Genomic DNA, 13,085 nt, shown 5'->3' on the forward strand with positions numbered 1-13,085 from the left:
TAATTTGATGTGGATGTTTTCTGTCTTTGCCCATAACTTTGAACCGTTTGATGTAAATGTTTGAGGACAGGGTTTTGTTCTTTCTGGATGCCATTAGAATGACAATGGCAGAGAAAGGGACAGGGCTTACAATTCCAACTACTGAATCAAGATACTGTTCTTTATTATACAACTACTTTTTTGCCCAAGCTACAGACATCTATAGAGGCCCGCTAATACAAGTAAAGGCCCAGTGTACTACTTTTGTGAAAAAAAAATTGGGCAAATAATACTTTTTAAAATATTTTTTTTATTATTATTAGGATTTTTCAGAGGGTGCCACAGCACCCTCATCACCCCTACTTCCCGCGGCTAAGGCTAAGAACCTGTAGTTACCTCCACTCATCATCAGTGGGGGTTTTCAAGCAATTAGATAGGCCAACTAATAATACAATCCAATGTGTCGTTTCAGATAGACATCTATTTCATATAGGCAGCTATAGTGATTTTTTTTATTCTCAGAAACCCACAATGTTGTTTTTTTCCCATCACTGATACGGGTGTTGACCGCAACAACAAGCGGGAGGGGTGTTAGAGCAGCGCTCACTCGAGGAGTCAGTGACGTACAGACTGGGAGCGCGCAGACCCGCCCTCTAGCCGCCATTTTTCTGTCTCGGACTCAATCAAGCTGGAGGTGTGGAGCCGAGTATAAACAAGGGAAAGAAAAATACGAGCGAGACCCTGTTATTTAAAAAAAATCAGAGGACAGAAATATACTCAAGAAATTCTACCGTTTTGGGACTCTATATGCATGCATGGGAGCCGAGACACACTTGTGAATTCGTTTTGTGTGGAGACGCGTTGCAGGCCGCCATTTTTGTTACTGCCTCAAAAGTCTGTCGGGACTCAAGAAAAGGATAAAATATATATATATTCGTGCCTTACAGTTCGACCAAGAAGATACAAAGGAACAATTTGGGCTCCGGCGCACAGTTATTTGCAACATTGTATGGACATGGAGACTCGTTTAATCAAGTAGTGAGGCGACCTTTTCCGTTCTCATTTACTGACAGTGACTGGAGATAAAGTATATTGTTTCATGAGATAGATACATGTTTGCTTTTTTCGGAAGAGGGAACGAAAAGAGGAACCTTGATTGATCATTGTTACAGTCAGGCATTCTAGATGTGTATAACTTCTCGTAGTTTTAGACATTGAGAACTGGCATTTGTCATTGACAAAAACGAAGAACCGTTATGCTTCAAAGTTGTCTCAAGCTATTCGCAGCCTGTCTCTGAAACGTCAGGTTACGTTTGTATTGGATTTAACTAACTGAAGCCTGCAGCCTTCAATTTGAGTGCTTTAGGGCGACTGATTACCCTGCCCTGGATCTTCAAAATCAAGTTGTCAAAATCGTTATCTAGCTTACTAATATATTAGTTATTTATATTTTGTTGTTTACATAAGTTAATTTTGATCAAATATGTCATCTGCGCGGTTCGAGTCATCGGACCGGTCCAGTTGGTATTTTGGGCCGGTGTCGAGACAGGAGGCCCAGAATAGATTACAAGGACAGAGGCATGGCATGTTTTTGGTTCGGGATTCCTCAACCTGCCCTGGCGACTATGTGCTGTCAGTATCTGAAAATTCCAAAGTGTCCCACTATATCATTAACTCCTTGCCAAGCATGAGGTTCAAAATCGGGGACCAAGAATTCGAGCACCTCCCAGCGCTTTTGGAGTTCTACAAAATCCACTACCTGGATACGACTACACTGATAGAACCTGCCCCCAGGTAAGGAACTGCCACAGGCTTGGCCTGCGGCCACATACCACTCAAAGGAATGCAGTTAAAAGCTCTTAGTTAGGCCTTAGGTTTTCAAGATCTTTAGAATTCCAATTTCCTGCTATGTGATGGACCTCTCAGAAACAGATTCTGAGGGTTGTATCCATGTAAATCATAAACTTTACCAGTCTTCTACTTATTGAGTAGTGACCGCACGTAATGGCAGGTTTAACAATGACTTGCATAGTTCCTGTCCGGCTAGGGCTACTGTCTTCCACCAGTTTGAGTTATTTATGCGTTTCATAACAATTTAAACCTTGACTGGTGTGGTATGTTCACAAAGGGGGTGTGACACAAAACAGTAGTGACATTTGGGGAGAGGAATGTATATACTTTGATCTAGTCCAGCGTTTCCCAAACTCTGGCCTGCAGACCACAAGGGGTGCACGTTTTGGTTTTTGCCCTAACACTACCAGCTGATTCAAATAATCAATGCTTAATGATGAGTTTATTGTTTTAATCAGCTGTGTAGTGCTAAGGCAAAAGCTAAAATACTGGGAAATACTGATTTAGTCAGATATGATGATTTCAGTAGTTCAGCAGTAAAACTTTTGTTAATATTATATTGAAACAGTCGTGTGATAATCAATACTGAACAAAAATACACTACATGACCAAAAGTATGTGGACACCTGCTCGTCGAACATCTCATTCCAAAATCATGGGTATTAATATGGAGTTGGTCCCCCCCTTTGCTGCTATAACAGCCTCCACTCTTCTGGGAAGGCTTTCCACTAGATGTTGGAAAATTGCTGCTGGAACTTGCTTCCATTCAGCCACGAGCATTAGTGAGGTCGGGCACTGATGTTGGGCGATTAGGCCTGGCTCGCAGTCGGATTCCAATTCATCTCAAAGGTGTTAGATGGGGTTGAGGTCAGGGCTCTGTGCAGGCCAGTCAAGTTCTTACACACCGATCTCGACGAACCATTTCTGTATGGACCTCGCTTTGTGCACGGGGGCAATGTTACGCTGAAACAGGAAATGGCCTTCCCCAAACTATTGCCACAAAGTTTGGGGAAGGCCAAGCAGGTAGCTTAGTGGGTAAGAGCGTTGTGCCAGTAACCGAAAGGTCGCTGGTTCTAATCCCTGAGCCGACTAGGTGAAAAATATGTCGATGTGCCCTTAAGCAAGGCCCTTAACCCTAATTGCTCCTGTAAGTCACTCTGGATAAGAACATCTGCTAAATGACTAAAATTGAAAGTTGGAAGCACAGAATTGTCTAGAATGTAATTGTATGCTGTAGCGTTAAGATTTCCCTTCACTGGAACTAAGGGGCCTAGCCCGAACAGCCCCAGACCATTATTCCTCCTCCACCAAACTTTACAGTTGGCACTATGTATTCGGATAGGTAGGGTTCTCCTGGCATCCACCAAACCCAGATTCGTCTGTCGGTGAAGCGTGAGTCATCACTCCAGAGAAGGCGTTTCCACTGCTCCAGAGTCCAATGGCAGTGAGCTTTACACCACTCAGCCGACGCTTGGCATTACGCATTGTGCGGCTGCTCGGCCATGGAAACCCATTTCATGAAGCTCACGACGAACAGTTCTTGTTCTGACGTTGCTTCCAGAGGCAGTTTGGAACTCGGTAGTGAGTGTTGCAACCGAGCGGTCCTGTTCTATGAGCTTGTGTGGCCTACCACTTCGCGACTGAGCCGTTGTTGCTCCTAGCGATTCCACTTTACTATAATAGCACTTACAGTTGACCGGGGCAGCTCTAGCAGGGCAGAAATTTGACGAGCTGATTTGTTGGAAAGGTGGCATCCTATGGGACTCCCAATCAGAGCCAGTTGTGATACAGCCTGGAATCGAACCAGGGGGTCTGTAGTGACGCCTCAAGCACTGAGAGGCAGTGCCTTAGACCGCTGCGCTGGCGGCGGGTGAATGGCACGACAATGGGCCTCAGGATCTCGTCACGGTATCTCTGTGCATTCAAATTGCCATTGATCAAATGCAATTGTGTTCGTTGTCCGTAGCTTATGTCTGCCCATACCATAACCCCACTCTCACAATGGGGCACTCTGTTCACAACGTTGACATCAGCATCTTGGCAAAGGAGAAATTTGTGCACATAATTTGAGAGAAATTACCTTTTTGTGTGTATGGAACATTTCGGGGATCTTTTATTTCAGCTCATGAAACATTTACATGTTGTGTTTATATTTTTGTTCAGTGTACATGTTAATCTGTATTTTATGCTCCCCCTCCTCTGGCCCTCTTCCTCCCCAGGTACCCTAACACAGCTATAGGCACCAGCCCCATTCAGGCGATGGGCGGCCCAGAGGACAACCTGGAGTATGTGCGGACTCTGTACGACTTCACGGGCAGCGATGCTGAGGACCTGCCCTTTAAGAAGGGGGAGATCTTGATCATCCTGGAGAAGCCTGAGGAGCAGTGGTGGAGTGCCAAGAGCAAGGAGGGCCGCATGGGCATGATCCCTGTGCCCTATGTGGAGAAGCTGGTGCGACCGTCCCCTCACCCTGGCCAGCCCCCTCACAGCTCCCGCAACTCCAACAGCTATGGCATCCCCGAGCCGGCCCATGCTTACGCTCAGCCTCAGACCCCCTCGCCCCTTCCCCCTGGCACCCCCGGAGTGGTCAACACCCCCCTGCCCTCCATGCAGAACGGGCCAGTCATGGCTAAGGCCATCCAGAAACGAGTGCCCTGTGCCTATGACAAGACGGCCCTGGCTCTAGAGGTAGGAGTCCCTCACATTCTGTCCCAGCATGGTTTTGTGAAGGGAGGCCTCAAGACCTAAATGCTCCTAGTTGTCCTCTATGCTCATAGTTCACTAGGTTGTGTAAATTTCATTAGATTTAACTTAAGCCTGCAGCCACTCTACGCACAAGAATAAGCCTGGCTACGCTAGGCCCAATAATGGACCAAAGGAACCTAATGTAGCTCAGTTGGTAGAGCATGGCGTTTGCAACGCCAGGGTTGTGGGTTCGATTCCCACGGGGGCCAGTATGAAAAAAAATATATATATATTGTATGCACTAACTAACTGTAAGTCGCTCTGGATAAGAGTGTCTGCTAAATGACTAAAATCTAAATGTAAAATGTAATGTTACTTATAGTCCAAGGACCTTACATGTTCTGTTTAAAGGCAAATTGCTCTGGATGCCAAAACAGCCAAATACTCCATCTAAACGTGAATCGATTCTTAATTGTGGTATGGTTCTAGAAACATAAATCCCTGTACTTTCATATCACATCAAAATAGTTTCACGAATGCAAAATACACACTAATTAACTGGTTTAAACACCGTTGCAGCCAACAGTATTTTTCAGTGACAACACGTTTATGGCATCCATCTTCCATTTACACACAGGTGTTCTGAGACGCCGATAGCTAATTGGCACAGGTAGTCCACTCTGACTCCCGTCTGTTTTACTCAAACAAGCGCTGTAACATGGTAATATGGGAACCCTAACCCTATAAAGGTGTGTAGTAATTTAACCTTTTTTTTCTGATATGAAAGATACATTCCTTATGTTTCCAAAACCGTACCGCAAGCGATGCGTGTTAATGTTTAAAGCAAGCGTCGGGGCTCTTAACAAAACTCCCCACATCAGAAGATACTATCATCAATAGGCGCTAAAGCAGTTAGCGTCAATGAATGCGGTAAGTCTACACAGGCAGCCCAATTCTGATATTTATTCCACTAATTGGTCTTTTGACGAATCACATCAGATCTTTTCACATCAAATCTTTTTCAGAGCTGATCTGAAAAGACCAATTAGAGGAAAAAATTCAGAATTGGGCTGCCTGTGTAAACGCAGCCATTGTGCCAAATATTATGGATCAAGTCATTTAAAGACAGTTGAGATCACTGAGGTTATTTTTAATGAGTGCATTTTGCAAGTGGCTAGTTTGCATCAACTACCTTAACTAAAACCACTGCAAAGGTTTTGCCTGCAAACTTTGGTTTTGAATCGCGACGTTCTGGCATGTCTGCCTCGTGATTTTTTCCCCTTATCAACGTAGGCAGTGACGTAGTTCTTCCATGCCAAAAGAGTCCATAATTGAAACCAGTCACTGTGTTGCCTAGGGTCGGGTTTTCGAGACTAGAGAGCGGGTGTGAGAGAGAGAGAAATCCTGAGATTATTCATTAATCAGAGGGGACGTGTTTTGTGCATCACATCAGTTTGTTCTCATCATGTATCCACCAGAGCAGACGGCAGCTTAGTGCTTCAGATTTCCATCTGTCAGAAATAGAGTCCGGGGTTGTGTGAATAACACCACCTCTTTCACAAACTAGAGCAAGGCTGACTAATGCCTTGGATTACCAGCCTACCCCAGAATACAGCCACATTTTTGTCAGTTAAAAGTGTAGCCTTCACCACCTTGGTTTAAGTCAAATCTGACTTAATCATGGAAGGGAGGGGGAGGAGGGGGGGCTATATTATTCAGCAGCTTCAGAGTCCTAGACCCCCACACTAAAGTAAACCGTCTCTCATTTAAGCCTTGTTCACATTGGCAGTTTGAAGTGACTCAAAAAAAAGAATGCATATTTGATTCGAATTTGTTCTTTTTCCTGCAGTCTGAACAGCCAAAAAGCACATTGTTTCAGATATTTCAAGCAACATTTCAAACCACCTTTAGGTGGTTGAAAGTCGGATACAAATCTGATTCCTGGCCATGTGACTTGTGTCTGAATGGTCAAATCTGATTTATTTGCCCACAAGTTGTTTTTAGACTGTTATTTGGCATATGTTTTTGCTTGCTAGCTACTCAGTTTTGACTAGAACATGTGGTAGCTAACTAGCTTGTTAATTGTTAACAAACAAATTAGTGAATGTGCTAGAAAGCTAAACGGCTAGCTAGTTGACTGCTGTGGTTAGTCAAAAAGGACTTGTTTTGAAAGTTGGATCATTTTATCCTTTGAGGCTTTAAAAGTGTTCTTACACTATGATTTTGAACATTCAAAGCAACTGGGAAACGTCCATGGCTGGCATTGTTGTCACCTTAGTTTGCTTTCTGAGTGATGGGAAGCACAGGCACCACCACCATCAGCCTACATCACTGCGCACACACCCGTCATTACTATGACAACTAGCATAGCCATGTCAGCAAATAACTGCTGTCTGAACACACACAAATCCTAGTTGGTTACTTGTAACTTGCTGTTTGGTCAGTCAGTATTCCAAAACGGATTTGAAAAACAAAGCCGATTTGAGCATTAAGGCCTGCAGTGTGAACAAGGCTTCAGTTAGACATTCTAGTCATGGTGCATCTGTGTTTCTACAGCAGGCTTCGGATGGTTACAAGTCTGTTAGGGACTTCCCCCTGCTGTTGCTGCAAAGTTACACCCACTCTTCATACACCCACTCTTCAAGCCTGACTAAGCATTGAGAAGAAGTAGCCCTCTAGATGTAGTCATGTGCTCCTTCATGGTCATTCACCTACTCACTTAAAAGCTTTGTAGACATGGACATGTAGGCCACCTATTAGTCTAGCAGAGACTTGCCTTTAACCAAGGCTAATTGCACTGCTAGCAAAATATTTCTGACACATTTTCATGGAGTTGCTGGTACTCTATCAAAAGTTGTTCTTAGAAGGTCTGATTTATATGAACTGTCGTAGTGTCCCAGAAGTTTGACCTTTTGACCCACAGAGACTAGAGAGTTCAGCGGCTGATCCACTGCTTAAATTATAGCCCATTAGAGTCCTCTCTCCTCTGTGACCTGGAAACCGAGAAGTGACCAAGTGGTGGTGGTGTGTCGATTCGTTAGTAGGCAAATGAAGATGGTCCTCCCCTCCTCGATAGCATCATTTTGGCCAGGTGTATCCTACTGTGGAAAAGTTTTGATATCTTCAACACCCCCTTTGAATCAGCTGTTGTATTGTCGGAGGAGAAAACCATGCACACTTTTAAAAACAATAGAATGAATGAAATTAATGAATGAAATTGTATTTTTGTGTCAAATCGCCATTTGGCAACCCCATCCCTTATAGGATTAATTGACACATAAACAAACATTACAATCATTCACTGTGATAATTCTGTGATAATTCTTCTTCCGGTGTTCTCTGCAAAAGAGTCCAAAATAAAAATAACTAATAAATAAAAATCAATACGTAATAAATAATAAATAAGGTTATCCAAACAATATTTATAAATACAGAATAATGAAACAGAAGGCATTTGAACCCAGGCTGGCTCAAAGAGAAGATACATGTGGGAGACAGGCCTACACACAATCTATATACAATATGCTACTTATTGTTTTATCTATAAAATGTCTTGCACAACTAACTTAATTTGTTTTTATCACTTGATACATTTATTTTGGGATCCACCCCTGTAAACGTAATTTGCCTGATGATGCGTGAGTGGAGAAGGAGGGTCTCATTTCATACAAGCAGATTTTCGTCCATGTTCCCTTTCCTCGCCGCCGCTCCTTGATTACCTTTGACCTTTTTCAAAAGTAGGTGAGAGAGGGTGGAGGAGAGAGGACACAGGAGGTGAGCAAATGTAATTGAGAAAAAGGTGTCGAACTGTGTCAAACTATTTTATTTATTTTGTATTTTATTTTTAAAAGTTTAACAACAATTATCTCAATGCGTAAACTGATTTTTTTTTCATATTCGCATATGTTTTCGCACACTATTTCACATCATCTGAGGTTTTTGTGTTGTGCTTGCCATCAGTTGAGACATGACATGCTCTTGAATACAGGGTGGGTGTAATTTCAATCATAGAAATGCAATTCATAGAATGGACGTATCCCTTCATACCACTGCAATTTAGCTGGTACACCATTTAAGTTTTAACTTCTAATTACTACCACAAAGATGGCCGCCGGTCCACCCACCGTCGAATGTCAACTGAAATGGTCATGTCTATTCTATTATCTATATTTCTATGATGTCAATAGGTTTCCTATGGAGGATTGATAGTATATTTTAAAACAACAGATATTCCCATTCAAGTCAACATTCTCTGATGTGTGGGCTCCAACCATCTTTGTGGTACCGTTTGAGAGTTTAATTATTGAATTTTTTCCCCTTTTTAGTACTCAGACAAAACATGACACCCACCCTGTGTTCAAGAGTATGCTGTGTCTCAACCAATGACGGGCAAACACAACCTTCGATGATGTAAAATAGGGTCTAAACTACAACATATAATAATATGAAAAAAAATCTGGGTTTAAGCGTTTTTAGATCATTGACATTAAAGAAAAAAATTATAATCCAGAAATGTTACAATAATTTGACAACCCTGTTTGTAAGCTTTCAAATTATATCAATCTCAACCGTTGTTATATTTTCCAGTGAAGAAGACATGAATGTCTCATGGTATGGTGGGGTATGCAAAATGGGTCAACTTTGAGCACATTTATCTCTTGAATTTTTGTGTCATTCAGGTCCAAAAAGTCACTTTCTGAGCACTTCTACAGTGGGCAAATATGTATGGAAGGTTTTGTTCAAATCAAAAGGGGTGCTGTCAAAAAGTGATTGAATTAAAATGGATTTACCCTAATGCTATCTCTGTCACTCAGAGTAGGTCATGGCCAACAGCAGAAACCTACAATTTAGCAGCAGGCTATTTTGGGATAATCTGTTTCAAGAAATGGAACCTCGGTCATTATACAAAATTTCATCTGAAAGGAGGAATATACCCTGTGATATACTGCACCACCCACTTCCTTCATAACAGAGACGGATACTGAAATCTAGTTATTACCAGCCTAATGTTTGATTATTGAAAATATATGAACATTTGCAAGGACCGTTCTCAAGATGTTCAGTTTAGAATATTGTATCACCACACAACAGGATAATTTCTTATATAAAGAAAGTGCAAGTAGCCTGAGTGTACAAAACATTAGGAACACCTTCCTAATATTGAGTTGCACCCCATTTTGCCCTCAGAACAGCCTCAATTCGTCGGGGCATGGACTCTACAAGGTGTCGAAAGCGTTCCACAGGGATGCTGGCCCACGTTGACTCCAATGCTTCCCACAGTTGTGTCAAGTTGGCTGGATGACCTTTGGGTGGTGGACCATTCTTGATAAACAAGGGAAGCTGTTGAGCATAAAAAACCCAGCAGCATTGCAGTGACACACTCAAACCGGTGCGCCTGGCACCTACTACCATACCCTGTTCAAAGGTACTTAAATATTTTGTCTTGCCCATTCACCCTCTGAATGGCAAACATACACAATCCATGCCTCAATTGTCTCAAGGCTTTAAAATCCTTCTTTAACCTGTCTCCTCCCCTTCGTGATTAAAGTGGATTTAACAAGTGACCTCAATAAGGGATCATAGCTTTCACCTGGTCAGTCTATGTCATGGAAAGAGCAGGTGTTCCTAATGTTTTGTACACTCAGTGTACATTGGATTCTACCCAGAGGTTATTCAGGACCCCATTCACCCATCACTTTGTAATCTTTTCAAAGTAGTAATCTTTTCAAAGTAGTCCTATTTAGTTCTATTAAATGTTGAGTACATCAATGTTCTTTCACTATGCAAGGCGAGCTACAATTTACAGTATTAAAAGTTGAGGATTATGATTATGGATGGCATGTCTATATGACTTCAATGTCCTTGAAGCCTCATTCTGATCCAATCATTCTGCTACAACATCTAGAGCCTGCCCTCCACTTTCAGGTTTGAATCTTCCTCTTAACAATGCCAACTTCCCACATTTAATCCTGAGTGAATAGCATATGGTCTGTGCAGATTGGGGTCACGTACAGTGTCACAAAGCACCAGAGTTATTGCTTTCTACTCAAGCTGTCACAACCATATTACAGTGTCAAATACATGGAGGGTTGGCAAGATCAATGAGTCTCAGTCAGTACTTTGTTAACGTGTGATGGATGCTCTTAGCACTTATCTTAAATTGTCCACCTCATTTGTCTGTGGAATTAAGGAAAACTCTTAACTCAATCTGTCCTTCATTTCTCCTCAGGTGGGTGATATAGTCAAAGTGACGAGGATGAACATCAGCGGTCAGTGGGAGGGAGAGGTGAACGGCCGGAGGGGTCTCTTCCCCTTCACCCATGTCAAAATAATGGACCCCCAGAATCCGGATGAGAGTGAATGACCTGGACCCCAACCAACCCTCCCTCCCCACAGTGACACTCAAACCTGCTGGCTGTATCCACCCCGCCCGCCAGTGTCACCACGGTTACGTGCTTGCCTGCTTGCGGCTGTGCCACAGTGCTCTCTGTTATCGTCACGCCAACCATTGTGCGGCTTTCTGACTGTTTACAGCTCTAGACTCAACTAAACTCCCCCATCCCCTACCTGGTTACAGGCTGGTCAGTGGTTTGTGCGTTTATGTCCTTTCATTTCCAGACCATCGGTTGGTTATGTGTGTGTTGCCATGGCTCCCATGAGGCCATGTCTTACCTGGTCATTTTGTATTTGATCTTTTGTTACATTTGAATACTTTGGGATTTTTTGAGAGCTTGCTTGGACTGTGTGTTTTGTGTTGTGGATGGGAGGAGGTTAATGTGAAAAAGAAGAGCGAGAGGTGACTAAACATCACATGGACTGACTGAGGAGAGCAAAGTCATAAAGGGCTCCAGGTGGGGCCTGAGGATAGAACCAGACAGTTAACTGTGTCTCTCTCCAAACAATCATTCACTGTTGGTACCTTAATCACAGCCACACATACACACACACACACAGATTGACCATTCCTTGTTGAGGGCGACTGCTGTGTGTGTGTGTGTGTGTTTGTGGATCAGAGTCTCTTGACTGACATAAGCTGAGCTGACTGGGACAGGAGAACGAGGCAGAGGCTGACAGAGGAGGACAAGCCCACATGGATTCTGCCTTGTGGAATAGCCCATAGCCTCAGTGACACAGACCTAGTTGACAGAGTTCCCTTATTTATGTTTTCCCCAGACCAACATGTGAAGTGGCTATATTTGTGCCATAAATTCAGGAGTGCTGAGCGAGGCGTTTGTCGTAGTATAAGTGCATGGCTGTGACCAGGCTATAGCCAATGTAAGGGATTTTCTATGAGACTGATGCCTCCTGCATCCAATGATATGGGTCACAGGAGGTGGGCAAGGGTTGCAGCCAGCCAATGACACCCCATCAATGCCTTTCACCGAAAATGCAACTTTAGTACAAGCAATCCTTCCCTGTTTTCTCCCCAGGTTCCCTAAGGTGGTGATTGGTTACAACCCTGACCCTCATCTCTATGACCCTCATCTCTAGCCAGTGTTGACTGTCGAGCACAGGACCTGAGGAGAAAACTTGGTTGTCTTTGGTTATGTCTGACTGACATTGTGATGCCAGAGCTGTCCTGCTCTTTGGTCTTGGTGTGTGTGTGCTGATAAAGTGCTCCGTTAGAGCTCTGCTGTAAAGAAGACTTACCCTTGCTGTTGTCTCTCCCCTAGTGCTTTCCCTCAACCCTCCTGAGCTTTTTCATTGGGTAGAGTAATACCATTGTACAACTATCAATCGTGTCCTGACTGTACTTTTTTTTGTTAGCCAACTGTTGAATTGAGCGTTTAATATTTGTTTAAATAACCTTGTAAACAATTAGACTGAAGGTGACTATTTTTAAAGGGAAAAACATGCCTGCTGGTGGCCTCTGTGCATGACCTCTTGGCCTTGAGGTTTCTCTTCTAGGTCAAATGCTGCTTTGTGTCATTTAAAATGTCCTCATTACAATATGAATTAGACTTGTTTTTTTTATGGCATCTGTGGAATCAATCCATTCAAATGTAGTTTAGTTTTCCTTGTCCAACCTCCATATTAAACCCTCTGATTAAGCAATACACCAATTTTAATGAACGTTTTAGTTAGGTAAACAGGTTTTTATCAACGTGCTTTGTAAAGGCATTAACAGTATTACTGTGCTTTTTCCCCTCATGTTTTAGAGAGCCTCCATGTTGTCTTCTTAATTCTAAATAAAAAATTGTGCCTTTTTATTTTCTTATAACATTTACATGTGTTAATATTTCCCATGGTTAACACCCGTGCTGGTATGGCCCTTTATGTACAGAACAAGTAAATAAAATGTATGTCTACTTCTTTAAGTTGCTCTGACCTCTTTACTATGAGGGGAATGAGTGCCCCAAATAAGTCTCTTCTTCTGCTCAGAACAGATACGGGGAAATGTGTTCGGTAAAGGGGAGTTGGTGGATGGGATGTTTTGCAGCAGGACTGACTGTATCTGGAGCAGGGGACAGTTGCTCTCCATCTCCGCTTCATTTCTATAAGTTCCAGTTTTGATTGTGGCTGCGCCCAGGAGAAAGGAAGCAATTAATGAATGTTAATGAAGCGCTAAT

General features: G+C 42.9%; 1 protein-coding gene across 1 annotated transcript; it reads left to right on the forward strand.

Annotated features, from left to right (window-relative positions):
- Positions 1–624: 624 nt before the first annotated feature.
- Positions 625–12,833, forward strand: LOC121582565 (crk-like protein). Its single transcript, XM_041898443.2, has 3 exons — positions 625–1,773; positions 4,050–4,518; positions 10,745–12,833. The coding sequence occupies exons 1-3, from the start codon at positions 1,463–1,465 to the stop codon at positions 10,877–10,879; spliced, it is 915 nt and encodes a 304-aa protein (XP_041754377.2). The 5' UTR covers positions 625–1,462; the 3' UTR covers positions 10,880–12,833.
- The last annotated feature ends 252 nt before the right edge of the window (positions 12,834–13,085 follow it).

This window comes from Coregonus clupeaformis, chromosome 15 (genome assembly GCF_020615455.1).
Source record: "Coregonus clupeaformis isolate EN_2021a chromosome 15, ASM2061545v1, whole genome shotgun sequence".
NCBI classification, from domain to species: Eukaryota; Metazoa; Chordata; class Actinopteri; order Salmoniformes; family Salmonidae; genus Coregonus; species Coregonus clupeaformis.

Bases quoted from the DNA above. Each gene is read 5' to 3' on its own strand.
- LOC121582565 (XM_041898443.2), top strand. From the start codon at position 1,463: ATGTCATCTGCGCGGTTCGAGTCATCGGACCGGTCCAGTTGGTATTTT. The intron at 1,774-4,049 runs GTAAGGAACTGC...CTTCCTCCCCAG, and splicing joins CTGATAGAACCTGCCCCCAG to GTACCCTAACACAGCTATAG. The intron at 4,519-10,744 runs GTAGGAGTCCCT...ATTTCTCCTCAG, and splicing joins AGACGGCCCTGGCTCTAGAG to GTGGGTGATATAGTCAAAGT.